The 27,279-nt window shown below is 41.8% G+C and overlaps 1 protein-coding gene across 5 annotated transcripts in view; it reads right to left on the bottom strand.

Annotated features, from left to right (window-relative positions):
* The window catches only part of LOC101915770 (SAM and SH3 domain-containing protein 1), a 569,828-nt gene extending 543,365 nt beyond the window's left edge, over positions 1-26,463 (bottom strand). For 4 of the 5 annotated variants that reach the window (XM_055810044.1, XM_055810043.1, XM_055810042.1 and 1 more), the window contains exons 1-2: positions 26,414-26,463; positions 24,827-25,941 (exon numbers count right to left, since the gene is read on the bottom strand). In XM_055810044.1, the coding sequence (XP_055666019.1) occupies positions 24,827-25,303 (477 nt within the window). In that variant the 5' untranslated portion in view covers positions 25,304-25,941; positions 26,414-26,463. Of the gene's footprint in view, positions 1-24,826; positions 26,074-26,413 lie in introns of those variants that run through there. The other variant, XM_055810041.1, reaches the window with a different exon arrangement.
* Between the last annotated feature and the right edge of the window lie 816 nt (positions 26,464-27,279).

Below are 27,279 nucleotides of genomic sequence, written 5' to 3' on the forward strand. Positions count from 1 at the left end.
TAAAAAAACTATAACGAATGTTGGGTTTTTTGAAAAAAACAAAACATCAAAAAAATGCTGTAGCATCAAATCCCACATACTTAAAAAAACCCCAACTTATTCACTAAAATATAGTCAGAAAAAAATTCAACCAGCTTTACTGCCCATTTAAGTATACCAACAGGTGTTTTAAAATTTGTACAAGGGAAGCCACAGGTTTCTGAAGTTTTAGGATTATATTCACATGCAGAAAACTGTCTAAAGAACAAACAGGGGATGCAAACTCCAAAGAGCTCATTTGTGTATCAGTGACAGCTAGCAGGACAAAAACTCAGCTGCTCACAGCAATATACACTCGCCACAACAAAAAAACCCAACACAGTGTCTTTCCTAGTCCTTGCGAGACACAGCATCCTGTTTGTACCACTCTCCTCTTCCTCATTTATATTGAACAAGAGAATAATAAAGTTGTGGTCTGCTTTTTCCTCAGTTAATGTATTGCCTCTCTGCACACTCATGAGATGTCCTTGGCAACTAATGATTTACCTTACCTGTTCCAAAAACAAGCTGATTGTAATAAATTACTCTGGCTTTCAACACTATTTCTCCATCCATATGGCCCCTAGTATATGCTCATCATTTATCTACAAGGTTTTCTAAAACAAGTGGTGCTGGTGAAGGAAACACTCACACAACACAAACTAACATTTCCATTTATTTACAAGAGGCAAGATTTTGAATGAATAATAAGCATTCACGCTAAGCTTCAATACTGAATGTATCCTAGGACTCATCAGTCACAAGTGTCTGGTTCCAACAGAGCCTCTAAAATTGCACCTTTTAAAATTATTTTTAGGCCAATCACTGAAATGAAGTGTCTACTACATATTACTTCACAGACGAGTGACAGCACTACGGTTGTAGGAACCAATACAGCAGGCATGAATAACATAGACACTTATTATGATGATAAGACAATTTAAATTTCACACTTAAAATCATGTAAGTCCATGCCAGCTGCTGCCATTTCACACATGTACTCTTTGTAGCTCAATTTCTCTATTTTAATATTTTTTTTAGAACTTGTAAGCAAACAGAAGTATAACACGATGCCTTACCTCCCCTTCACACCTTTGCCATATGAGCCTCAATATTTTGGTTGCTGGTGTACTGCATTGCATGCTTTGATACTACAGGCTTACTGAGAAACATGCAACAGAAGCTCACGCAATGCACAGACAGATCATTTGCAATGTTTTTGGAGAGAAACCAGCGAGAGGGAGAAAGCGCAGTGTGAGCCATCTTCTTTCTCACACTTCGGCAGATCATTACATAAACAAATCTAAAGGGACTAATAATATCTTTTACAGAAGTCATTCTAGGACAAAGAAATGAAAACTCTGATTCAATAAGAAACAGTAGGAATGGCTTTGATGCAGTTCTGTGATTATAAGAATAATTAAAGAATTAGCCCAAAAGCAAACAATGCAGTGTTTCAATTTTCATAAACTCCCCATAAATCTATCTTGTGATAGTATTATTTACCAAACATCATGCCTTAAAATTTACAGTTTCTAAAATAAAAATCAGCATTCGTTTTACTGAATACTGTTCATCCTGCTACTACTGTTTTAGTTTGAAAAGACAAATGGAAATACAAGATTCAACTCTGCAGACTTCACAGAGGTTTTGTACATTACATCAGGGACAAATCCAGCCCCTCAAGTCTGGTGAGCAGTCAAGCAAAAAAAAAAAACCCAACTCCACACACTGTCAGCCATACAGGCACATAGATGGAATACACCTACACCTTTCCAGAAGGAATCCAACCTAGAAAAAAGCACAAGTTCCTTGGACAGCCTGGGAAGGTTAGCATGTACTCATATGTGGTCATGGCAGCCCACCACCTACATTTTGCTCATGTACTTGCTGTGAAAGGGCACGGAGCTCAGCACCATCTCAGGCTGCAAGTGTGGAGAGCGGGGTACCAAAGCACTCCCTCTGCCTCAGATGTGCTGCTCTCAGACATCAGAGAGAAGACGCTGCTCTTCCATCGGCAAACTGAGTCTGCCCAGAAACGGTGGTGAACATGACAGCTTCCACTGCCGGTGCTCCTGAGTGCTGACCTGTTTTCAGGCACCTAACGAAGCTCCCAGGCAACCTATATGGAATTTATAATGTAAAAAAATTGATACAAGTGACTGGACCTTCTGTTGACAACTTATATTAAACTGTTCCAAGAAGTTACACTCCAATCTCATATGCAGTTACTGTAACATAGTTTAGACTCATGTTTATATTTGCCACAAGAAAAACTGTTCAAATAAAGTTCACGAAAGCCTTCATATGAGAAGACTCTACGTCCTAGCAGATGTAAAGATCTCCTGTATCATCTTTTATTACTTCTAAGATTTATTAATAGTCAGTTTATCCTGCCTACACTAGTTTAGCTCGGGTACTTCAAATGCCCTTTCTGAGCCCAAAGGCTTACCCAGCAGTCTAACTCTGCAGAACAATGAAGCTTTAGCTAATTATGCTAATTAATTAAACTAATTAGGTAACTTCAGCTAATGCATGTAAATGCAGCTGGTTTCAGAATATTTCATCTTAAAAGGCTAACATAATTCAGCATGACTGTAGGCAAACAGTCACTTTAATATTACGTGTTCAACAGCTGTAGTGGGTTGCTTTGCACAGGAAACTTGCTGGTTTATACTCCCACGGAGAGAAATGCTCAGGGGACTCAACAGTACCGAACAAATCAAAAAGACTAAGCTCAAATCCAACACAGCAAAAGTGTAACTTGCACATTTACCTACTCTATGTGCCTTGCTGTCCAGAAAATTCCCAACAGAATTTCACAGCCAACACTGAAGTCTAAGCTGTGATATTACTGCTATCACCCAGCTAGTTTTAACCTGAAAAAGCCCAATTTTGCCTTGGCGCAGGCAGAGGTCATGATCTTAACAGAGTCATGAGTCTATTTTTGCCTTAAAGACCACAAATACTTTATTCAAGCTTTGCAAGCTAAACAATCAATACGGAATTAGCATGATATAATACATTTTGGGTTTACATATTCAATCCCTTTTGGAGCAGAGTATTGTAAGTACTTGAGTGTTAAAAATGTATTAACATGTCTTTGATTTGCTCACATAAAGATTAGCTATGGATTACTACTGTCCCTTGAAGGTCCAAAGGCTTCAAACGTAACGTCTGCTGCTAGGCTTAGCTTAAAGTAATAGATTCATTTGAAATCTGTCCATTTTACATTTTGGTAAGCCATTCACATCTGCAAAATATACCTCTTCCTCATCTTGCTCCATAAAAGCACTCATTAAGATGACATTAAAAAAATAATATCAATATTAGGGTGAATGAGCGTAGACTAGAGAAAGTGAAAGTGGTAGAAGGAACACCCAAGCTGAACCTCTGACCTACATTCACTTTGGGTAATTACTAGAAGGATGAAAGGCCAACAGCCTTTAAAACTAGAATTTGAGACCATATATTTTGGTAGAAAAATTGAACTGAGATCTTCACAAGAAAGAACTCAACATGACAAATGACAGCTATGATTAAATAAAACTAAGAACAGCAGCATTCTGGCAGTCTATCCTTTTTTTTTTTTTTTTTTTTTTTTTTTTTGCTTGCTGTTTATCTGATTTCCTTGTCATTAAGGAAATACCTCTTTTCCCTACATGGAACTGTAGTGACATTTGACAAAGTAATTAAGAGAAGGATGATCAGCTGCTTTTGCCCTATTATGATACACTGTCAATACACAGTTCATGACTCCAGCAGATGTTCATGCTTTACAGACTTACTGGGAACTTAAAGTCTTAGTTTTTCTGCCCTTCCTGTATTACATGGAAAACAGACCCTAAACAGAGAAACCACGGAATTATTAGCAGCAAATATTAACCCATCTAGCACAATCCACTATACAAATCGACAAAAAATAAACTCTGCCCAAAAGTTTTATTTCTGCAAATCCAGAACTATTTGGAAACAAGCAGGCTTGAACTTTCTTGACGAACAGCACAAGAGCTAGTTTGAGCAAAGGACTCTGTCAGTGCTGTTGGCTACTCACCCATCACTCACTACCCCTTCCAGTTAATACCTGGCTGAAATCATTCTGCTCACAAAACATGAATCTACAGTGCACAGAGCAGAGGGTCACATATTTGAAGGAGGCAGAGGCAAACTGACTCTGGAGAAGCATTCCTTAATTCCTCCCACCCCTCATATTGTCCTGCCTACCCCTACTCCACATCCTAACGCTCCTTATGCCACCTCTCCTTGCACGATCATGAACTTGCCCATACCACAGGACTAATCCAAGTCAAGAGTAATCTTTCTCATACAAACAGGAGCTTTTATGTGTGTATGCTCATACAAGAGGAAGGCAGCACAAATTTAGAATTAACTGCCTGAAAAAGTTGCTGCTTTTTTTTTTTTTAAATAAAAGCACAACCAGTTTAAACTGTTTGGAAAATGAGGGCCTAATTCTGATACAGACTATTTCAGCTAAGGCAGTGAAAGTACAGTAATTAAAACCTGTTTTGGCAAAAGGCACCTTCAGTCATGCAAGAATGCAATCTCACTGCGCAGCTGTGAGGGCTTGCGGAATATATGGCTCCTGGGCAAACGCCTCCTCACCCTGATCATCAATTCCTGGGCTTCAAATGCTGTAGTGTTGGCTACACAACAGAAACCCACCTGGGCTTCAGAAATGTATCAGAAATCGGGTGCAGAAACTGGGGCCAGATACCAGCTAGGGATTCTCAGGCTCTCCAGTTTGAGGAAGAGGATGAGAAGGAGAAATGAACAGATGAGGCTTTACAGACCAGAAAGATTCTGCTGGAAGCCTGCACCAAGTTTCATCAGAAACCAAAAGTTCACTTAACCTGGAAGAATCCAAATTAAACAATTCAGACTGTTAATATTAATTAAAAAAATATCCAACAATCTCTAGACCTGAATAGACCATGGTGAAGAAAAAAACCCACGCCTCTTTTCAGGTGAGGGTTTGGGTTTCATCTCTCCTGCTTGCACTTACAAATGCTTAAGCCCTCAAACATACTAAAATAAAAATAAAATCCTGATATTCCTGTTTTCTGACGCACCCAGTCTCACACCACCATAACCACCAAAATAAGGTACTAAGCTGGAAAGAATCTGCCAGAGTGTGCAAACCCTGAAGCAACTAGTACCAAGGTGGTCTCTGCTGTATTTCAAAACCCTTTTTCACACACAGAGTTTTGACAAGGAGAATTTCTGAAGGTCAGCACTTTAGGATATTTTGCAAACAGTAAGATAAATGCAACTGTTACTGCAAGACAGTGACTGAAACCTTGGTCAACTATGGATTCCACATAAAACACTAGCTTAAGTACTGGAAGTTTATTCTAGTAACACTATCGGTCAAAAATAACAGGGGCACTCTTTCCATGAGAGCTTGTAGAAACAAACCACTGTCATCCAACCGTTCAGAAACTACTTTAGTTTTGAGTTTTTCAGCCAGTATGTCTAACAGCTATATAATCAGTAACTATGCCAGTACATTTTACATCGTGACTTGACTGCTAATGTACCTGATCGCTATCTTATTTAAAAATCCAGGTTTAATAAGAAGGGAAAAGTGCTGTTTATGCTAATGCTTGAGAACGTTTAAAGAAACACACTTTTGTTGGAACAGCTTTAACTCACAGCTCTCAACTGCAAAGCCCAATTCAGAAATACTACTTCTTACAGGCAGTAATCTATTATTGAGTTTTGATGCATGACTGTACCAGAAAAGAAGAAGAAATATTCATAAAGGGAAGAAAATGGACAGAAAGGAGAAGTGTGAGCAAAACCCCTTCATATTCTTACCTTGTTCCAAGGTATTTAAAAATAATATCCAGCTAAAATATGTCTCCCTTCTTTTTATATGATTTTAATCGCTCACAATTTCATTATGTTAGCTACCTTTTTAATAACTCACATATACCTAGATATGCACCTGGAGTATGGGGAGGGTTGAAGAAAAGGACTTATTTACAGTACTTGCTAGACAGAAATCAGTCTGGCAGCTAACCTTTAAATTCTTGGACCATAATAGAAACAAAGAGAAAAAAAAATATATATGTGACTTTGGCTGATGGAGTCCAACTACTTAATTTTACTTGTAATTAATTTCCAGCAACAAAAGAAGATACAAAGGGCTACATATGTATTCTTTAATGTACAAGATTATAATTAATCTAACTTCTATTTTAAATTTGCTGTTATAATCTATTAAAGAGTAACTAATTTTACAGCTTTCTAACGTGTAGCTCTTAAGCTCTAAATCACTGACCATAACTAATAAGCAGTGTAATAGCAGGAGTATCTGAAGTAAAACCACAGACTGCAATTCTGTTGATTGTAAATCATCATCATTTTTAATGCAAAAGCAACAGCAAATCTCTGTAATTACTGGGTGCATTTTGAATTACTTTTATGATTACTGCTCTATACCCATTAAAAATCCAAAACACTGAACTGCACAGGGTATAAAACTAGAATTATGATACACTACAAGCTATAATTGAAATCCATAAATTTCCTTACTAGTGTTCAAAATTATTTTGTTGCCAAGAATTGCAGCCCTGAAGAATTGACTTTAAAAACATTTACTTTATCTAAGAGAGTGGTACTGGTAGGGAAATGTAAAAAAAAAAAAAAAAAAATTACAAATGTCAAGGATCAGATTTGGCACTCCTGCTTGTTTGTGCAATACATGTGGCTATCAAAATCACCAGTTAAAAAAAACCCAACTGCTCTATGTGCTAGAAGCAAAAACCGAAAACACCAGCAGTAGTATACCTGCAGTTTGGGCCTGTAATTAAGAACTCAAGACGCAGCTTATGATAACTGGTATGACTTACCACCCACCTACAGCAGTGCCCAAGAACACTCCACAGAGTACTAAAAGACTGTATATGAATTTATTTAAAAAAAAACCCTGCCCACACACTACTTGGGCGATTTACTGTATTTCTTTGGTAATAAAAAAGAATTAGCTTCTAGAAATATGTTTTCTAGGAGGGGTGGAAAGGAAATCAGAAAAATTAAATACCTCATAACAGGCTTTAACGTTTCTAGATATATTAAAGTGTATGCTAGCTAGACATCTCACAGAAAAGTAGAGTAAAAATTCATCTGGAACAAACCCTCATTCAAAAAAAGGCATAATAAACACTTAGATGGGTGCAGAAAAGGGGTAGCAAAATGTTAATGGATTTGGACAGCCCAATTTACAAGGAGAGACTGGAAGAGTTTTCCTTGTTTTACTATCAGAACAAAACCATTGAAGAGAGATGACTACTCTTGTCATGCTGGTGAATCTGGGGTATTCCTTGAATGGGAACTACTGTTGCAATTTATCTCTACATGCAAAGAGATACACCTCTATTGGAGACAATGCACTGGTGGACAGCCATTGTGCTGCTGTTCTTTTTACACACAACCTACTTAAACTAAACCATTAATTTATTTTTTTTTTAAGGAATAAAAAAATCACTAATAAATGTGGGTTGGAAATTAGAAGATAGTTCCTATTTGAAGAGAGAATAAATTAAAAAAAACAAAACAAACAAAAACAAACACCCAAAGTTTTGAGGATCTTGAAGTGCTTCTATTAGGATGAATGATGGAAATAAACCAGTTTCCCAAATCAAAAAGATTCTTCCACACCTACATGCTGATATAATTGTTTGCATCTGCTGGTCAACAAAGTTTATTTTAGTGTAGGTAACAATTGTTTTTCATCCTGGTGGGGTTTTCCTAAATTAAAGACACCAAAGAAAAAAAATAATTAGTAAAAGACAATTTCCAGATCCATCCTGCAGAAACTCCAGGGACAGAATTTGAACAGAACAAGGTAAAAAGTACACTTTGTTCCCCCCTACACCCAACTTTAACATGGAAATTTCTACATGACCAGATTACAACATCATATTATGAGCCACAGTCATGGTTCAAGAAGCATTCTTTAATCCAAAAGTCACTTTCTGCTGATTTATAACTTCCCCTAAATTATTTCCTGATCTTCCCAAAGCTTCAGGCTAGGAGCAGCCATGCAAAATACCTCCCCTAAAAGTAATATATTGAGCTGTTTGTTTTCAGGAACAGTGACGCTGATGTTGCCCACTTTCAGCATATGTAACAATTTCAGCTATTTTAAAAATAAATTGTTGAAAATGCTAAAATCACCCAAGTATATGTAGATGAATGTGTGATTCAGTAATTAAGTAAAATTCTCCCATATGCTGCAGCTTGCCCCCTTCACATTAAGATCAGTATTTGTGCACCAAAACATACTCAGTCCATTAGAACAACAGTGCCAACAACACTTAAAGATACTAAATGGGTTCCCACTGCGTTTTCCAGAAGATCCGCTGTTTATACAAGTAGGGAATAAGATATACAGCACTAGGGAGAAGCAGACATGGGGATGCAGATGCTGCTTTTCCTCATCTACCACTTCTATCGCTAAGGCTTGAGGAAACAAGAGTCACTTGGCTCTGGTTTTCTCTTGCCTGTGCAATTAAACTCTCCAGAGCTTTCCCACAAACCTGATTCCTTTCAGCAGCACATCTCTCCCCAGTTACATTACTGTGCTATCTTTCAAGATGCTGTGCATATGACCGAGTACTTATTTTAGAGTCAGGAAAGGATTTCTTCTCAGTAGGCCAAATGCTTAAGGTACCACTAGTAATAGTCAACCACTCTTGCTTCTGCCTTTTGCAACACCACAGCAAGAAGATCCTCACAATGTATGGCTGTCATGCAGTGCAATTAATAGAGGAAGAGCCCTTCTTCAGAGATAATGGCATCAGAGATTTCATTACTGAACCACTGTTGACAGAAGAAGAGATTTACAATAATCCCGCTGTGACTCTCCCACACAACTGACAGGTTAGGTGCATTTAAAAAGGGATGGAGATCCTGGAGAGTAAAAGCATGAGTGATGAATTCCTGGCAAAAGAACAGCAAAATGCACAATGGAGAGAGAAAGGAGAGGGCACCTTTTCTCTGCACAGAAGGAAGGAAAGTTGCAGTATGCCCTGTAAATCTGTTCCTGTGTCAGTCATTCAATTGCCCATATTGCACAGCAGGCTACTGCCAGGCCTGGCCCTGGGATGTTGCATAAACTAGGGCAAACTAATCTACTGTTTGACTACCCTCTCTAAAAAAAAAAAACAAACCAAAAACAAAACAAAAAAATACCCATAAACAAACTGCAGGATACATGTCTGCCCATTGCCAAACCTACAAAAAGTCTATGAAACTTTCTGAGGTCTTGATGGAAGAGGAAAAATGTAGAATAGCAGAGACTCCTTGAGAAGAACCAATGCACCCAGTTATCCAGAGGGAGAAAGGGAGGGAGGGGGATATCCTTGCAATTATATAGCAAAATCCTAAAGGCCTGCAATTAAAAGCCACATTAGTCCTACCCCTAGTGACCCTGAATCAGGTCAGTATGTATGCAGGGAGACACAGAACACACACACATTTGGTTTTATGTGACATGCCCAGTAGGAAAAGTGTTTCCTACAGTTTATACTTTTGAGTCAGACTAACATAAAATAAAGATATTTCTGAGGGCTGAGAAAATCATGATTCATGTGTGACCCAGACATGTTACAATTTTCTTCATCTACATCCAGAACAACAGAATGGATGCCACACAGCATTCGATACACATCAGGCCAGATCCTTGGCAGTGACCAAAACACACACAGCACTTCCCAGGAGATGATTTATGCAAGTGTCTCAAGCCCTTCCTTTGCAGACGCCGCTTTTGCACGTACACATTCCTGTAGTGCCTATGGATGAACTCTCCTCAAGCACAAAGTGCTATAGTGCACACAGCGTTATCCTCAGTTCCCCCTATCCAACAGAAAACTAGCAGGAGCTGAAACACAGAGGACCCACAGGTGTCTGTGCCTGACAAAACCTTGTTTATGCAGGGGCAAACAGCTCTAAAAGGAGTTGACCTTCTATGTGAGGTTTATGATCACTACTAGACTGGTAGCATGGGGCAGGGGAGGGGAAACAGGAGAGTGCACACAGGGAGATGGGGTCTGCTGTGTACCAAGAAAGCATGGTACCCTCTCCCAAAACTGGTGGTGTACATGACCGAGAGTAGTTACTTTTTGGGTAAGGGAAGGTAACAGGAGGATGAAACAAACCTGTATTTGTTGGAACAAGAGTATGATGCTGCATAGGGAAAGCCTTATTGATCCTCGCACAAAAAAATGCTTTTGTTTCATGAATCAAGAAGTGACAAGATACTTAACAGTCAACACTGTCTTGTCACAAATTAATTACGTCAAATCAACCTAATCTCTTTGTATGCTAGACAAACATACATCCTGGGAAAAAAAATGGAAATAAGTAGATGCCAGACTTCTTGACTTCATTACATCTTTTGATACTGTTTCATACTACATTTATATCAGCAAACTAGGGAAGCACTGCCTAAATGAAAATAACACAGGAGTACAAAACATGAGGAAAACCACATTTACAAACAATCTATGCCATAATTTGAAGAGGTATCAAAAGAAGGCTTGCAGGGGGCTGTCCTCAGTACATCAATAATCATTATTTTTAGTACTGATTTGGGTAGTAAAACAGAAAATATTTTTTTTTTATATCAGCAGGTCACATTCAACTGGTTGGAGCATTAGTACACAGGAGGCCAGGCTTAGACTTTAAAATGGCCTTAAACTGGAGGTAGAGTCTGATAAATAGAGAGATGTTATTCATCAGGGACAACAGCAAGAAAGCACACCTGACTATGAATCATTACGCACAGCAATAATGGGAAACAAATGGCTCGCTCTGCTACCTAAAGGTCCCGGGGCCTCCTGTGGATCCAAGGCATGAGTCAGCAATATCATAATGTAAAAAAATAGGCAACAGCCATATGGGAGTAAATGAATCAAATTATCAACAGCAAAGAGAGTAACTTAAGTTCTGCCCAACACCAGCAAGGCCCCCGCTGGAATATTATGCCCAGACCCCTTCAGACCAACAAGGGAAAGAGTACAGAAGGGACCAACGTCAAAGAATGGGAATTCATCCAGAAAGTGTAACACAAAAGGAGAATTAATGAACCATCCTCTCTATTTTAGCATAGACATTTAGGTAGCTAAAGCTGAAGAGAGGAAATGGAAAAAAACCCTCTACTCTCCATGCCCCTGGCAGACATGGCAAGAAGTAACAAGATAAAGCTGTTGATTGGAAGACTTAAGTAAGACACTAGGAAAAAAATTCTAATGGCAAAGAGAGTTTAGCATTGTAAAAAGGTTAATAGCCAAGATAAGATCACCAGTAGTGCAACTTCTGCAAAGTTAGACAACTGCTTGTCAATCAGTAGCTTCAAAACCCACCTCACACCTGAGGAAAACGCTTGTCACTATGTCACCTCTATTCAGAGGTATTGGACAAGCATTTCAATCACAAAAATTACTAAGGGTTGGTATTACCAATTAGCCAAACAGCAGAAGGACATTTTCACTGCCGGTGTGGAACTGATACCACATATACAGAATTATTTTTACAACTTTGGCAATATCAATTTAGTCAAACCTTAGATATATTGAAAGGGAACACATGGAAAACCCCTGCACCAATTTCACTGTTGCTTCTGATCTTTAGAGATACACAGTTGCCTCTGTTGCATGCAGCATTACCACCTATTTGTACAGTGGAAAAGAAGTTGCATAAAACTGCAGGAGTTTTTCTCTAAACATATTCTTCAGCTGCAAGCTGTCTCAACAACACCCAGAGCTACGATTTAAACATAAACCTAATAAAAAAAAAAAAAAGGTGCTTTTCTTTTCCAACTTTTTCTTGTATTTAAAAGACACTGACAGTATTTGGAAACCCAAGGTTTAAGTATTCTTTATACAGTAGAAAAAAAACACCCTTAAGAGTGTTATTTACATACCCTTTTAGGCTTTTTTCCCCCCCCAAGCTGACAAAATGGTCTACATGGGCACAAGCAATGATCTACCAGGTCTAAAAATATGTGTTTATCAGGAAAGGGAGCAGAAGCCAGAGATTCTGAAGAAAAAGTGAGTGAGCGTATGGACAGATAGACAGCAACTCCTCTGAACACATCACTTTAAATAAATAACAGGAAATTAGTTACAACATCTGCCAAATTTCTACCTTTAGGATTGACTGAACAAGTAAGTAAACCAATCTACCCATCTCCAAACAAATCCCACCATTTCACCAAAGTCAAAGTTACCTCCTCCTTGGAGCACACAGCTCCAGAATACCACTATGTAAACCTGCAGTTTAAAAACTTTTTTCTCAACCTGGCTGCTCTTGAGATTTCTTTACTACAGCTCATACCTCCTTTCCAAGTTTAGCTCCTCCCAGGCAGTTTAAGCCCAGTAAGGCACCAATAATTAATGTATAGGATTACTCTTCTTAAATAGGCTAAAAATCCTTTTGAAAGGGCTATACAGCATCAGTAAATAATAACAGAACAATTATCTACTTTTTTCCATTTCTTGCCTTCTAAATATTTCTCTTATACCAAAAAGCATGTCGTTATTAGTGATTACATTTTCTGCTCCCCTTAATTCTAGCTGAAAATAAGAAAACCATCCAGAATTTCACCACGCTGTTTGACAGTCTAGGACTTATTTCAAAAGTCTCCAAACTGGAAACAGAAGGCATGGGGGTGGGGGGAAGAAAGAAAGAAAAGAAAAGAAAAAAACTTAGAAATGAGGTACAGATCAATTTAGCAGTATTTGGATGGCAACATTAACTGGGGAGACACCCACAATCCCCACAATCTCAACAGCCCATTCCAAGAAAAAGACTATTACCAGTTCATGAAAATAGAAGCTAATAAAAATATATTTAAAGAGCCATTTAGATCAAGGCAATGTTTCAACCAGAAACCACAATGGTTACATATTTTGATTTAGTACTTTGAAAACAGAATTGTAGATCCTCGGCAAAACCCTCAGTCTGTTCCCAACCAAATCAACAGCAAAATTTCCACCGACTTTCATGACAGGAGGTAACAGGTCCAGACCCTATGCACCTGACAGAGTTTATCACAAACACGCTTTTACTTTTGAAAATCCGACTATAGAAAAGGCAACTGGTAACACCGCTTGAACTGCAGAAGTTTCCTCTTGTATCAAAGTGCTATTTACCTACCAACATACAAGTTTCAGTTACATATTCTGCACAGACATCTTGCTTTCAAGCAGCTAGCAAACAGACTGCAGGGAAGTACAGAAAGACAAAAATTCAGTGCTGCAGTCTGTTAAGAAACATTACCAAATCCCCGAAACTAAAACCTAAATATTCATACATGCCCCTAAAACCATGCAATATAAACTCATAAACACTGCTCTGTTAACATATTAATCTTTGTCTGTGTGATATACATAATCACTAGTAGATAATAACTATTCAGGTAACTATCTGAAAGAGTCTGCAGAAAAGTTCGGTGGTTTGGCTTTTTTTGTAAATGCAACATTTTGTAAGACAAACCTCCACTAAAATAAAGAAGCAATCAAAAAGCAGTAACATTTAGAATGGAGGGTTTTTATCTTTTGTCAGAAGCAGCCAGATAAGTAAAACAATGTATCAGCAAATAGTAAGGAGGGAAAAAAAGAAAAAAAGGCAGCAGGAAAAAAAATAAAGCAAGCTTGTACTACTAAAGAGCCAAGATAAGTTCTTAGAGGGACTGGCTAAAGCAGTGAGATGTTACTGAAAACACCTGAATCATTCTGAAAGTCATTCTGAAGACACCACCTCTAAAAGATCATAACAGAGTTCAAACACCATGTTTAATTTAAAGGAAGAAAAATGCCACCACTTCAGTTAAAAATAGCACACCTTGAAAATTTTAAATTAGACACTTATGAACTGAAAACCATCAAGTACATGAAGTGTATATTCATACTGCACAAACTATCAGGGGAAACAACAAAAAAAGGAAGATTATTAAGTTAGAATGTGCTAAGGAAGACATTGGTTTTGTCCAGTTGTACAGAAATTTCAAATTAGAGAAAAACATATTTCCACTGTAAATACGACAAAGGAGGCAAGAAGAAGAAAAGGAAAATCAGCTCTTGAAATTCCTTTACTACCTTTGCCTTGAATTTCATTCATATTTATTGAAAGTATGAAGCTATTTCTTATTAAAAAGATGTTAATTTCCTTACACCTACAGGAAGAAGTGTGTTCAGCATGAAGGAATTTCTGCCTTATTTTCCAAATCTAGATCAATACTATTAACTATTACATCAATTTCAGCCACTGAAAGATCTATAAGACAAGTACTATGAAAACAATTAGTTCTTCTGGACAAATCTGTGCTCCTTCCAAAATCATCACACACAGAGGAAGGATATACTGCAGCAGCTTATTTCCTGTTAGACACCATAGGAATTGATTTAATGAATCCAGTGGTTGCATAAGCAGTTCTTTTTAACATACGTAGGATTAGAATAGAAATTCTCTTTTAAGTAAGTTTCCAGCTCTAAGGTGAAATAATTCCTTAGGGAAACACCTCAGGCCTTTACAACTTCCTATATAGATGAATTAATACTTGCTACTGATGGCTTATACAAAAAGCACCCGCTTTTGTAAGTGATGTAGTATTTTGTAAAATACACACCGCCCACACTGTCACATACTTGCTACAGTATCAGTACAAGCCAACTTCAACAAGAGATTCAGACTACTTCTAATTACAGCAATTTCTGCTTTCATTAATTTGCATAACACTTACCTATGACAAATGATATTGCAGGTTATCTAAGAATCATTGGAAAAATATCCCAAACTGGTTCAATCCTGCACAGTTTTACTCATACTTCCAGAAGTAAATGAGCACTGAAGCCACTAGCCTGGAAGTATGCAGAAGCAAGCCTGGCTCAGCTGATTTCCATTGCTACCTGAGAGCAATTAAGTTAGTTCCTTTCACTTTGCAGCATGTGCATGCCTTTCTATCAAAAGGAATAAAATCATTTTCCTGGGGAATTATTGCATCAGGACCCAAACTACTAATGAAAGGAGAATTTTTCAATATTTCTTCAAACACTGAGTTTTTAGACCACAAATCTGGGCAATAAAGTCAAATGTTTAGAATAATTTTGCCGTAACCTTTGCTAGGGATACTAATGTTACTTCTTAAAAGTGATACAAAATGGGCAACTGGGTTTTTTTGGTTTGGTTTTGACATTATTGGCAAGGACACACACATTTCATTACTTCTAGTCACTGCCTGCATGAAATACGACCTTACTGTATGTAATTTTTAGAGCTGGACAGAAACCAGCTAGTGATATTCTTGTCAAACTTCCTCTTGCTCCATCCTACTCCACAAGCTACAGAGCATTATTTTTACCACTGTGTAAATATCAAGTATATGTGAAAATCCGCTCTTAGCAACACCTTATTTAGAAGTTATCACAGGAAAGTCCAACAAATTTTCTTCACATGAAAATAACAAAGCAGGTGAAATCAAAATCGCTCTTTTTCCAGATCTCTTGGTATAATTTCAGTCACATTTCCTTATTTTTTCCTTTTTCTCCTTTTTTGGATGTTAACACTTTAAAATGAGTAAACCTTTTTGGTTAGTAATTTCCACAGTTCCACTTATTAACCCTTGAGCTTCTTCAGAGTAGTGTTTTAAAATGAGACCTCCTTGTGATGTTTGGTCTGATATGAGAGAGAATATAGATTCAGAGGCTGAAAATAGTCACTCATTCTTATCTTTAAGGTAAAAATTTTAGTATAGGAACTAGCACGTGAAGATTTGTGACAGACCTTCTCAAGGGCAAATTCAATTCTTTATGATTCTTTATTCAAGTACTTCTCATTTCCTAGCTATAGAAAAACATCTGCTAAACTAATAGCTGGATATTTAGGGCAAAACCTTAACTACAAGATGTACAAATGGTCAGAGATGCATTTGTAAAAAAATTTTCAACACAGTAGAACATAAAAAACTACTAGTAGAACAAGTTTAAACAAAATTTGAAGAAAAACATTTTGGCAGCCACTAAACAACTGGACAAGATTTCAGAAATGCTGAAATTAGAAGCAATTATCATGATCACATGATTAGCACTAAAAAATTGTGCCAAAAAAAAAAAAAAGCTTTCAACATTTTTGTATTGAACTCAGAATTTTGATGAGGTTACAACTTATTTTTTTAACAGTACATTCTGTCTTGCTTCAAAAAGACAAATACAGTCCCATAAATACAGTCCCGTACAAATGTTTGAAACCTGTAATACATCCTCCTCTTCCTAGAGCAATCCCTTCCTTCTGCCACAATACCGGGGCCAGAGGGATTTTGGATAACTGCAGCCTGCGGCATTTTTAAGATTGAATTTCATAAGATCGAAGTTTAGATCTTTACTTTTATGAGAACAGCCTGGGCTCAGCCACCTGTGCTGATCAACGGCAAGGCAGCTGGGGGCACTGAGAGCAAAGGAGAGAGAAGTGATGGCCCCACTCTTCTGAGTGGGAGAGAAAGCTCCTCTTCTCATCAGAGCATGGGCGAGGAAAGAGCAGGATCCAAATCAAAGCCTGAGACTCAGGGGCAGCAGGAGAGAGATATGGAGTGAAACACATACAGGGCTTGGAATGGGATGGGGTGTAGTGGGATGGGATCAAGTGAGAAAGATGCAGCATTGTCTCAAGCTGTACAAAAAGGTATCACTGCATCAGTCCTGTCTGTCCACCCAAAGAGATCATGGTTAACACTCCTCAGTTTTGCTGAGTGCATGTAGATGGGGGAGAAAAAGGTTAGGGAGACCTAAGGCAAAAGATGTACATTCTTGGGTAGGAAAGAGGTTGCTTTTAGGGAAGAAGATAGTGTGTCTTGAGGCAGACTTAAGGGAAATGATTTAGGAGAAGTCAGGGAATGGGTAGCTCTAGGGTACACAGAAGGCTCTCGGACAGCAGGGTGAGGAGATGTGGAGCCAAGGGACAGAAGTTTGCCAGGGCAGAAGAGTTGATCCCAGCAAGCACCGGTCCACAAACCAAGGGCACTGATGAAGAACTGGCACCCACTCATTTCGGTTTTCGAGTGGTTTTTTTTTTTTCTCTATGAATATTGACTTACTGAGGTTTTGGTTTACACTGGCTTTTGGCCTTCTTCACAGCATGAATAGCCTAGCTCCAGCTCTCAGCCATGAAGTTCTCAATGCCTTTTTCTGCTAATAAAAATATTTCCTTCTGTGCATATGAGAGCATGGCCAAGTGGCTACTTAACTAACTCTGGGAAAAACACAGTGTAAGCTTTTCTTAGTCCCTGACTGAAAGGCAGGATTTTTTCCAGCTTTTTAAGTCTTTCCTTAACCACACCAAATTTACTGTGTGGTTTCTGAGGTACAGACATCACAACTGGACTTAATTCCCCCATAAAGTTCTGACTGATGTCATATTCAGTGATAACACCACATCCCTGCTTCAGGGTGTGTATCCTCAAAACCAGTGCAATTCTTCTTGGGAAAAAATAACTTGCGGAAGTTGTACACTTGTACCTGGTTTTAGGTTTAATCTTCTACCTGTTATGGCCATTTCTCCCTCATTGTAAGTTACCGAGGGGGCAGCTATAAACAACTATGTGTACTTGACTCCAGCTAAGTGCACACTAGTGCAGATTTCAGAGACTACCAAACATTTACTCTCGCGCAAACTCATGAGATCTGTGTTCAGAAGTCTGCCTTGCTGGTGTTCAAGCTGCTAACAGAGATATTTACAGCTCTGAAAAGTTTTGCTTTTTTTTTTTATTATTTTTTTTTGCATCCTACTGTTGTATTTATTGTTCACATCATCCTGTTCTCACCTCCCACAATCACAGTCGGTAAGGGTGTGCTTGTTAGCTGATTTAAATTTGAACACTTCACACCAAACTCAGCATCAAATGAAATCACTGGCAAAACCCCCACTGACTACACTGGGAATAGGACCAACTGGAGAAGCAAGGCTCCCGTGAGAGGCATGCATCGCTGTCATTCACATCCTGCTGAGTCTGTGAGAACCAGGATGAGATACTATTTTACAGCCCTTCTACTTGTGTTTCATGTGACACACCACTAGTCTTTTGTTTTGCAAAATCATAATAAAAGTTTTTTACTATCTGCAAGTAACAAACTGAAGAGGCTGGATGAGTCACTGGAGACGGTTTTGGGCCAGCTCAGCTTGCAGACTGCCAGTGTCAGGGAAGGTTCACCCGAATCTCCCCTTCCTGCTGCACAGCCGCTCCCAAAATAACGCAGCAGTGCTAAACATAGTGCCGCCGTGCTCTTTTAATAAACGACAATTCCTGCAGCATGTACATGCCACCGCATTTGTCAAGATAAGCACATCAATATGAGATGTCATATTAGCCTAGACAAAGAGATTGAACCAGATAGCTTTGTCAAACACCAAGCAAAGGGGCTCATTGAAACTGACAAAGCAAGTAATTTAAAAGTTGAACCTACCAATGTAGTCTTAACTCATTCCATCCTCTCCTGCTTTGGAAGAGTCTCAGACCAGTAAGTGAGCTCCTGTAAGTGATACAATAAATTCATTCCTAATCTGCAATAACAATATTCCTGTCACTTCAAACCCCTCTGCTGCACTTTTCAAAAATTCCGTAAGAGCTGTCAGTATGTTTCAGATTATACATATGGATCTATACATACCTTAGTGAATAGGGACTCTTCATAATGACATATGCACACAGAGTACAACTAACAGGCAAAATTAACAGGCATAACTAATTGCCATATAGCCAAGTTACTGGTTATTCCTTGATCACTTTTCTGTTACACATAAAGAAGTTTACTCTTAATCATAAGGCAATGGACAAAGATGCCACAGTAGTGGGTCCCAACCTTCATCTGTCTGAAGTTTTTCATTACTTTAGGCAAATTCTTCAATTTCACATCTGAAATCAGGGACGCAGCTGACCTATATATTATGGTATATGTGAGACAGTGATATTGGTCATGAAAAAAACTAGAAATACTGTTTGCAAGATTACTCTGTTGGTGAGAAATTATCTTGGTTTCTTTGGTATTCCTCACACGTGGTTGTGTGTACAGGCTTCATCATCCTACATATGTCAGAGACAGAAGCTCTGGGGGTGGGGGTATCAACAGAAATATTTTTCATAAAATGTGTTTTCTCCTCAGAAAGAGTTATGAACACCAAATGTCTTATAACAGGACAGGTTTATAAGTGTGCAGGAGTGAAATTGGTAGTTAGACTTTTGTCACAGCACTGCTGGTGTCCCTGTTGAGGTGCAGTACACACAAAACCTCACATGATATGAGAAAATTCAGTTCAACTTTGTACCACTGAGTTCTGGCTGAATCATGTCTTTTGGGGGAAGAAAAAGCCTTTGGGGAACCTCAAAAAGCCAAGCATTTCTCTTTTGCCAGGGACCTGTAAGTTTAGCTTTACCTTCAAACTTAGAGCCATGTGAAGGACGAAGGAAGGATCACCCTTCCAGGGCAGCTGCTGCCACTCGCAGTGGCAGGCTGCTCAGCCCCACACTCAGAGCTGGGAGCCACACGTTCCTCTTCCCCTCTGCCAGCCCCCACCACGGCCAGAGCTGAGAAGGTACACTGAATATGACCACAGAAAGTGGGGAGAAGGCTGTGGAGTTGATACTGTCCTCTCTCAGGATGCCACCTTTAATATGCCCTGTGGGATCTTCTGCCCCTCAAAACTGAGAGATAATGAAACCCAGGAAGATTTACATTCAACACTTCCAGAAGAGATTGAATACACTTTAAAATATTCAGGAACAATTCAAATGCAAATACAGCACGGTACTGTATTATTCATATTCTGCAATATTTTGCCTTAATGGTCTGACTGGAAGAAGATCTTTTCCAATTTGTATTTCTGCGAGTTTAATAAACCAGGACTTTGAAATAAATGCCCAATATACAAGGTGCTGTATTTCCTTTAGAAGAAAACAGACTTAGGAAGTCAAAGGCAAATTCAGTGCTTTCTTATATAAGATACCTTTTCACCTCCTGAACATTGCTTGTAGCTTTGCTAATTTATTGCCATGAAAATATTGTTACTGCTTAATGCACTAGAACTTTTGTCAATAGGCAGCTTTCCCCAAGGCATATTTGAGAACGCTCTGCTAATCAGAGTTGCAGTTATTCCAAAGCAGCCAGGTCTTTAGAAAAAGGTTCATGTTTAATTCTAGCATAGGTGAGTGTTGCCATTTATTCAAAGCACAATATTTTTAATTCACTGAATTCACCTCTGTAGATATGTAAAGTGCTGACTACATTACATTACCCAGCCCGAGACTCAGCTTGAAGCAGTGTATTTCAAAGCAGTATTGCTGGCATCTTTACCTCTTAACATTTAACTTATGTGAAATATTCCTCATTTTGTAGTGGCAAGGATTAAACAAAGATTTAATCAGAACCACAAATCTGTGCTATATCATCAGCACAGAACTTAAAAAAATGTGGTTGGGTGTTTAAGCAGATACTCACTTGGATCTAACTTCTTACTTTTCTACATCTGCTTGAACTCTTGAGATTATGACCTCAAATGCAGCTGAGTTTTTAGTGTTTGTTTTCCAAGCATGCTGATAATCATGAACAGCACAGTGAAAGACAATGAGGTCACGTACATACACATATGTCACACTACAGTTTTAGTCTCTCTAATAAAAATTGAAATCTACATGAGTAAAACTTTACTGAGGCTAAGAAAATCATCTTAATTGGTATGGGAGCTTTCAATGCATGTATGGTTTTTGTGATTTTTAATGTATTTGCAGTTCTCTGCAGATGAAAAACTGAACAAAGTTCCTCAAGAAACAGGTCAGGCCATTTATTTCAATTAGAAATAGTAATGAAATTCCAGTAAACTATTAAATGTCACTTAATCTATATTTGAGATAAATAGAATACCTAATTTATCTTGGCATGTTGCACAACAAGGTACTCGTCTTTATATTGACAAAACCGGTGTTCCTCTGCTTTCTCTACCACAGCGACATTTAGTGACAATACTCCTGCTCAAACGCAGCATGGACACAACCTGTTTTGCAACAAGCCCACCAAGGCAAGAAGTGTCTTTGTATGGAGGTAAAGGCTTAGTTTCCTGTGATTCAGCTGGTTCAGGTCAGTGCTGCATTCTCCTTCGTTCATGCCCACTGGAACCCGGGGAGGCTGCTCATTTTGATTTTGCTTTGCCATAACTTCATTCCCCAGAACTTCTACATGGCAAAATAATACTAATACTATTCCTACACTGCACATAATTAAGTTCCTAATTAAGGACAGAATTACCATCATCAAGGATAATTTTTTAAAGCAGCTAGATGTTTTGAGAATACACAGATGTTACACTTGACTCAGAAAGGTACCATGGGTTCTTGTTTGAAGGGTGTTCAATCCCATCACCTCCACAAGATGTTCCTTAGATATATGAGACTTATAAGGCTATCAGCCAGCAACTGCATGTGTGCAACTAAAACAGAGGGCTGTGAGTATTAAGAAGCATTACTAACATGGAACAAAATCTGACTTCTGTAGAGTTCTTCTCAGTTACAGTTACATTCCTTGAGTTATACCTGAAAAATATACAAGATGCAATTTCAGGAGGTGAGGCCTTGTTCTAATTCTCCATGGAAATAATCAAGATGGCTTGTGATAATTCTCCATGACTGAAGTCACCCCCACACATGGCTCCAATTCAAAGTTTGCACATCTTTAAGAGATTTATATTAAGCTCTGCTAAGTAGTTAGTAATTTCTGCTGACTGTAATCAAAGTTAAACTAAAATCTACCATGCCAGTACATTTCTATCCTCCCCACTCTGATATTTCACCCTTCAACTGAAAACACAGCAACAACATTGGAAGGACAGCAAAAGGATGCTTTTAGCATCTCCACAGCCACATCCAATACTCATTTCTGGTCTTTTGACAAGTCTAGGGCTCAGGCAGCTAGCAAAAGGCTATAAACAAGACAGAGGAGCAGCATTTCCAGTTCTCAGGGATATTTTCAAGTAGAACTCCTAAACTGTCTGAGAACCACATAACTGAACACATGAAGTATTTTTCAGGAAACAAGTAAAATCCAGATACATATGAGTATTCATACATACATGCACAAGTATGCTCCTCCATTCATAGATACTACTTTCCATTCATAGACAGTAAGAGGAAAAGATGATGGCATTCCCCACATAAGCCATGAAGGGAAGTAGGAGGCTAGTTAGCAGCTCAGCAGCACCAGAAATGCCAACGGACATCAAATAGGTCAGTGTCTAGTGCCCTACTTCAGGATATCCACTGACTGTCTGTAGGTGGACACGTGATAAATGTATTAGAAAACTTGACACAGACCTCAACTGCTTCTTTAATCCTGTGCACAGCAAAGAATACATCCCATTTTTTTTGATATGCATAAGTCTGTACACTGCATGTTCCATACAAAAAGTATAATACAGGTTGCTTAAATTATATCCACATTTTTCTGTTTGTTTTTTTTTTTTTTTTTAAGAGACACAGTTTTGGCTCTTTTCCAAATGAAAGAATACAGTATGTTGTTTTTCTTGCTTTAAACAACATCCAGTGAATAATGTACAGTGACATGATCTTTTGCTATTCCCTTTAAGCTGTTTTGGAGATGGATTGCTACGGTGGGTGCCATTCAGAATAACACATGTTGAGCAACACACTCCAATTTTGCCAGCTTTATGGTTTCTTACAACATGCTATGATGTGAAGTGATTCACAGTGAGGAGATGGAGAAAGTTTCTCTATTACTGTAAAAAAATGATGTTATATGCATTTATCATCCAAAATAAATACACTGACACCACAGGCTGAAATAAAACTAGGTAAGTAAGCTTGGTTCCTCTTTCTATTTCAAAATACTGCATTTAGATTTAAGTCAATTAAAGCTGAGTGACACTTTCTGTGCAAGATGAGCTTGCCCTGACAGTTAATCCACACTATTATCAGACTGATCAAATTCAAATAAAGTGAGCTAACGAAGAAATCAACACTAAAGATTTCAATTTCCTTGATGTTATGTGCTAGCATCTTAGAAATTTTACAATTCCTATGGAAGAGGTATAGAAACGAGAAGATAAGAGGATTTGCTTGGTAAGACAGAACCAGTGACTATGAACATACACAAACTCAAAAGGAAGAAGTGAAATGTATCTGTGGAGGTGGGCAATGCACTGCAGCTACACTGATAAGCCAGAATTTCCATAGCAGTTATTTTATATAAGACATGTAATAGTAATTTCAGAAGGGTGCCAGTCTTGAAGTGATGTAGCACTTCAAAAGCGGGGGTGGGGGGTGGGGGTGGGGGTGGGGGAGGAAAGATGCTGTACTTAGACTAGATGTTCATGGATGTTTGGTTAGATTAGACTACTATCCTATCAGATTTGATACACTGCCTCTGACAATGTCATTAGCCAGATGTTTCAGGAAACGAGAACAAATATCTCACACCATTCAACTGTGCTGTACTTGAAAGTGCCTAGTGGCCCTCGATCACTGAGCTGTTAAAAAATTTGAGTCCTGAAACTTACTGTCCTCTCAGCCTTATTATCTACACCTCCGCATTGTTCTCTAAGCTGAATTTTACTCATTATCCTCACACCTAGATCCCCTACAGCAGATAATTAATTCTCAATTTTAATTCCTCATATTTCTGTAAACCCAGAACACCAGACTTCCCCGTCACCTTCCTTCAAGTACCCACAAGTTGAAGGTCAACTGCAACTGCTCAGTCTTTCCGAAAAATCAGACCTCATATAATTAAAGAAAATATAGGCAACTTGGGTCATCAAACAACTTTGAAGCACTTAATTCTGAACTCTGAAGCAACCATGCACCATAATACCCTATTTTCTTTCACAAAGCATTTTCTCCTCCATGCCACTATTCATTTAATTCTATTGCTTTATTTACTCTATGTATGGCGTTTTCAGCAGGAAACCCACAGAAAAGTTTAGACACAACATTTCCTATCTTCTAGACCACATTAATCTTACATTTTAACCTTTTCAAAAGGTAAGAATTAGGTAAATATTGGGGTTTCATCAAACTGGAATGTACTCTTCCGAGACCTGCACTTTCCTGGCCTTTCAGCAGCCTACGTATACTGGAGATAGTCCGACCTGTGCCGGAGCAGCTGATGAATCGTTTTGACATTCACCAGTCACCACCATCCTCCAGTAAATAAATCCAGGCAACAGAAGGAGTTGTTCCTCCAGCCAGATTACCACTTGCTTCATGAGCCATTTCACCAACAGAAACTGACACTAAACCATGACCTTTAACAACAGATGAGGGAAGCCATCACTCTCCAACACAATGGAAAAGTTTCACAGAAAAAGAAAAACAAACAAGCAGCCAAACCATTCAGACCGTGCTGTCAGTTTCAGTCTTCACGCCCCAAACCACCCCTGGACTAAAAGAACCGGTTAATGAAAAAACACATCGAGGCAAACCCAAGAGGCAGCGCGATGCTGCACCACCCTGTGAGCCCGCATCAGGGCAACGAGCGCCGCCGGCCCCGACCTGTGCCGGCCCCGCTCGCCCCGCACCTGGCGGGGGCCAAGTGCCCACCGCGTGTCCCTCCGAAAACGCCACCGGCGCAGCTGGAGACGCGCAGCAGTGCCCGGCAGAGGGGACCGGGCCCCGCTGGCCGGCGCCCCCCGCCGCTGCCTGGAGGAGGGCTCGCCCACCCCCCTGCCCCCCCGCGCCCGGCAGCCACGGCCCCGCCGGGGGGGCAGCGGCCGGCGGGGACCCTCTCACCTGGTTGGAGTAGGGGGGTTTGCTCAGGTTGATGCCGTCGCGGATGAGCTTGTCCCGGATCATGATCTTCAGCTTCAGCCGGGGGTAGGCGGCCAGCCCCCCGCCGCCGGCTGCCCCCCGCCGCCCGCCGGGGCGGTGCCGGGGGGCCGCCCCCCGCCGGGCCTCATCCTGCCCCACCGCCCGCCGGGGGCAGCGCCCGGCCGTGGGGGGCGCCGGCCGCGGGGGCGGCGGCGGCGGCGGCTGCGGCTCCAGGGTGAAGTACAGCCCCGCCGCCGTCTCGTCCGCCTCCTTCAGCCGCCGCACGGCTTCGTGGATCCGGCGCCGGTGGTGGGGCACGGCGACGCCGATGGCATCCAGGTCGGGGTCCCCGATCTGCTTGCAGACCTCCAGGTCGTCGTAGCCATTGTCGACGAAGGACTCCGCGTACTGGGGGAGCTGCAGGGTCTTCAGCCACTCGTAGACTATGTTGGTGCACATGCTGGCTCCAAAATAATGACTGCAACTTTCAGCACCGAAGCCAGCCTCCCCCTTTCCACTCCTCGCCAAAAGAAATAAACCCACAACAACCACGATGCAACTAAAAGGTCTCAAAATCGAGGTCAAGAATCAACATCCACCAAGAGGGAAAAAAAAAATATCCTTACAGCAGATCAGGAGGGCATCGCCAGCGCTGCTGAAAGAACCCCTCCTGTTTATTCTGCCTCCTGTTTGCCTACCACCAAGTACGGCCGCTTTCTGTCACCGGAGAAGGGAGGCTCGGACTAGAGAGAAGCAAAATATAAGGGTGCATCCCCTAAAATCCCAAGTCGCTGCTGCACAACATCCACCCACTTTATCTGGAAGTAATTCGCAGTCGCTGTCTTCTTCCCCCCTCTTCCTTTCAGTGTTAGTTTCTGTTTCTTCTTGTGTCTCACCTTCCTGCGCTTTGTCGCATGATGAATCTGTTTACTATGTGTAGCTGCTTTGGTACACGGTCATGTTGGGGGAGAACCGAGCGCAGGACCCCGCACCCTCGCCCAGCACAGGCAGGGTGCCCGTGCGCGGTGCCCTCCTCCCCCGTCTCTCTCCCGGCAGCGGGCGCACACGGCGGCTTTTGCTTTCCTTTTAAACGGGTCCTTTCGGATTAAGAGGAAAAAGAAAGGATGGAGAAAAAAAAATTAGAAACCCACTCACTTTTCCGAGTTACTTTCCCAGTTCCCCTTCACCCCCGGGATGATGGTTAAATGCGCTTCGCCGGCAGCGAGCCCAGAAGCGGCTTTCGCGGCTTTCCAACCCCACTTTCCCGGTGCTGCTGCTGGCGGTGCCCCCCTGCCCCCCCGGGGCCCGCAGCCCTGCCCCCGCCGCGCACAACTTTCCCCGCTCTCCGCTGCGGGCCCTCCCGCCGCTGCCCGCAACCGCCCGCGGGAGGCAGCGGCGGGGCCGTGCGGCAGCCGGCGCTCCCTGCATCCTCCGGCGGTGGCGGCGGCGGCGGTCTGCGACAGGTCGCTGCGCTCCCCCCTCCGCCCCGACCGGCGGCCGCGTCGTCCCCTCCCTGCCCGCCGTACCCCGGCGCGGTGCTCCCCTCCCGGGTCCTCCTTCCTCCCCTACCCCTGAGGCGCCTGACGCGCCGCCAGCAGATCTCCTCCGGCTCCTCCCGGCGCTCCGGTGCGGCTGCTCCCCGCTCCTCCTCCGCGCCCGTCACCCCGCTGCCAGCCCCCTGCCCCGGCTCCCCCCAAGGCCTTTCCAACTTTCCCTGCCGGCCGCCCGCGGCCTCCGCCGCCGGCCGCCCCCCTGCCGACCCGCCGGGGGCGCGGGGAGGCGGCGTGCGGGTGTCGGGGGCACGGCAGCCCGGCCGGGCAGCGGCGGGGTCCGCCTCCACCGTGCGAGCTACCCGGCGGGCGCGCCCGTCCCCGCTCCCCCGGCAAGGGCGACGCGCCGCGCACGGCCCGGGCAGCTGCCCCCAAGCGCCCTTGGGACGGCCGCACCGACGGCTCCCCGCGGGGGCACCGAGCCCCTTCGCGGCCGAAGGGCGACCCTTCGGCGGGGGGACAGCGGGGCTGTCGGCGGGGGCGAGCGTCCCTCCGCGTCTGCGGGCAGCGGTGAGGGAAGGCGGGAGGCGCTGGCCCCGCTCTCCCACCCGCCCCCGCCGGCTGCCCGGGGCCGGCCGAGGCGCCGCACGCTGCCCGCCGCGCTCGCCAGCAACGCCGGGCTTGCAGCGCCCCCGCCAGGCCGCCGCGGGAAGCGCCGCCCGGCCCGGCCCGGCCGCGCAGCCCCACCCGGCCCGGCGGGCGGCGGGGGCTCCCCGCTCCCCTCACCCACCCCCAGCGGGGTGAGGCGTGGGCCCGGCAGTCATTGTCATTTAAATCCAGTGCAAACCTGTTCGCTTAACGAAAATCCCCGTCCCCCCGCAGACTCTTCAGCCCGGTGCGCGGGGGTACTGAGAGAGTGAGAGCATTTCGGGCTGGCCCTGCCCG

This window comes from Falco peregrinus, chromosome 7 (assembly GCF_023634155.1).
Source record: "Falco peregrinus isolate bFalPer1 chromosome 7, bFalPer1.pri, whole genome shotgun sequence".
NCBI lineage: Eukaryota > Metazoa > Chordata > Aves > Falconiformes > Falconidae > Falco > Falco peregrinus.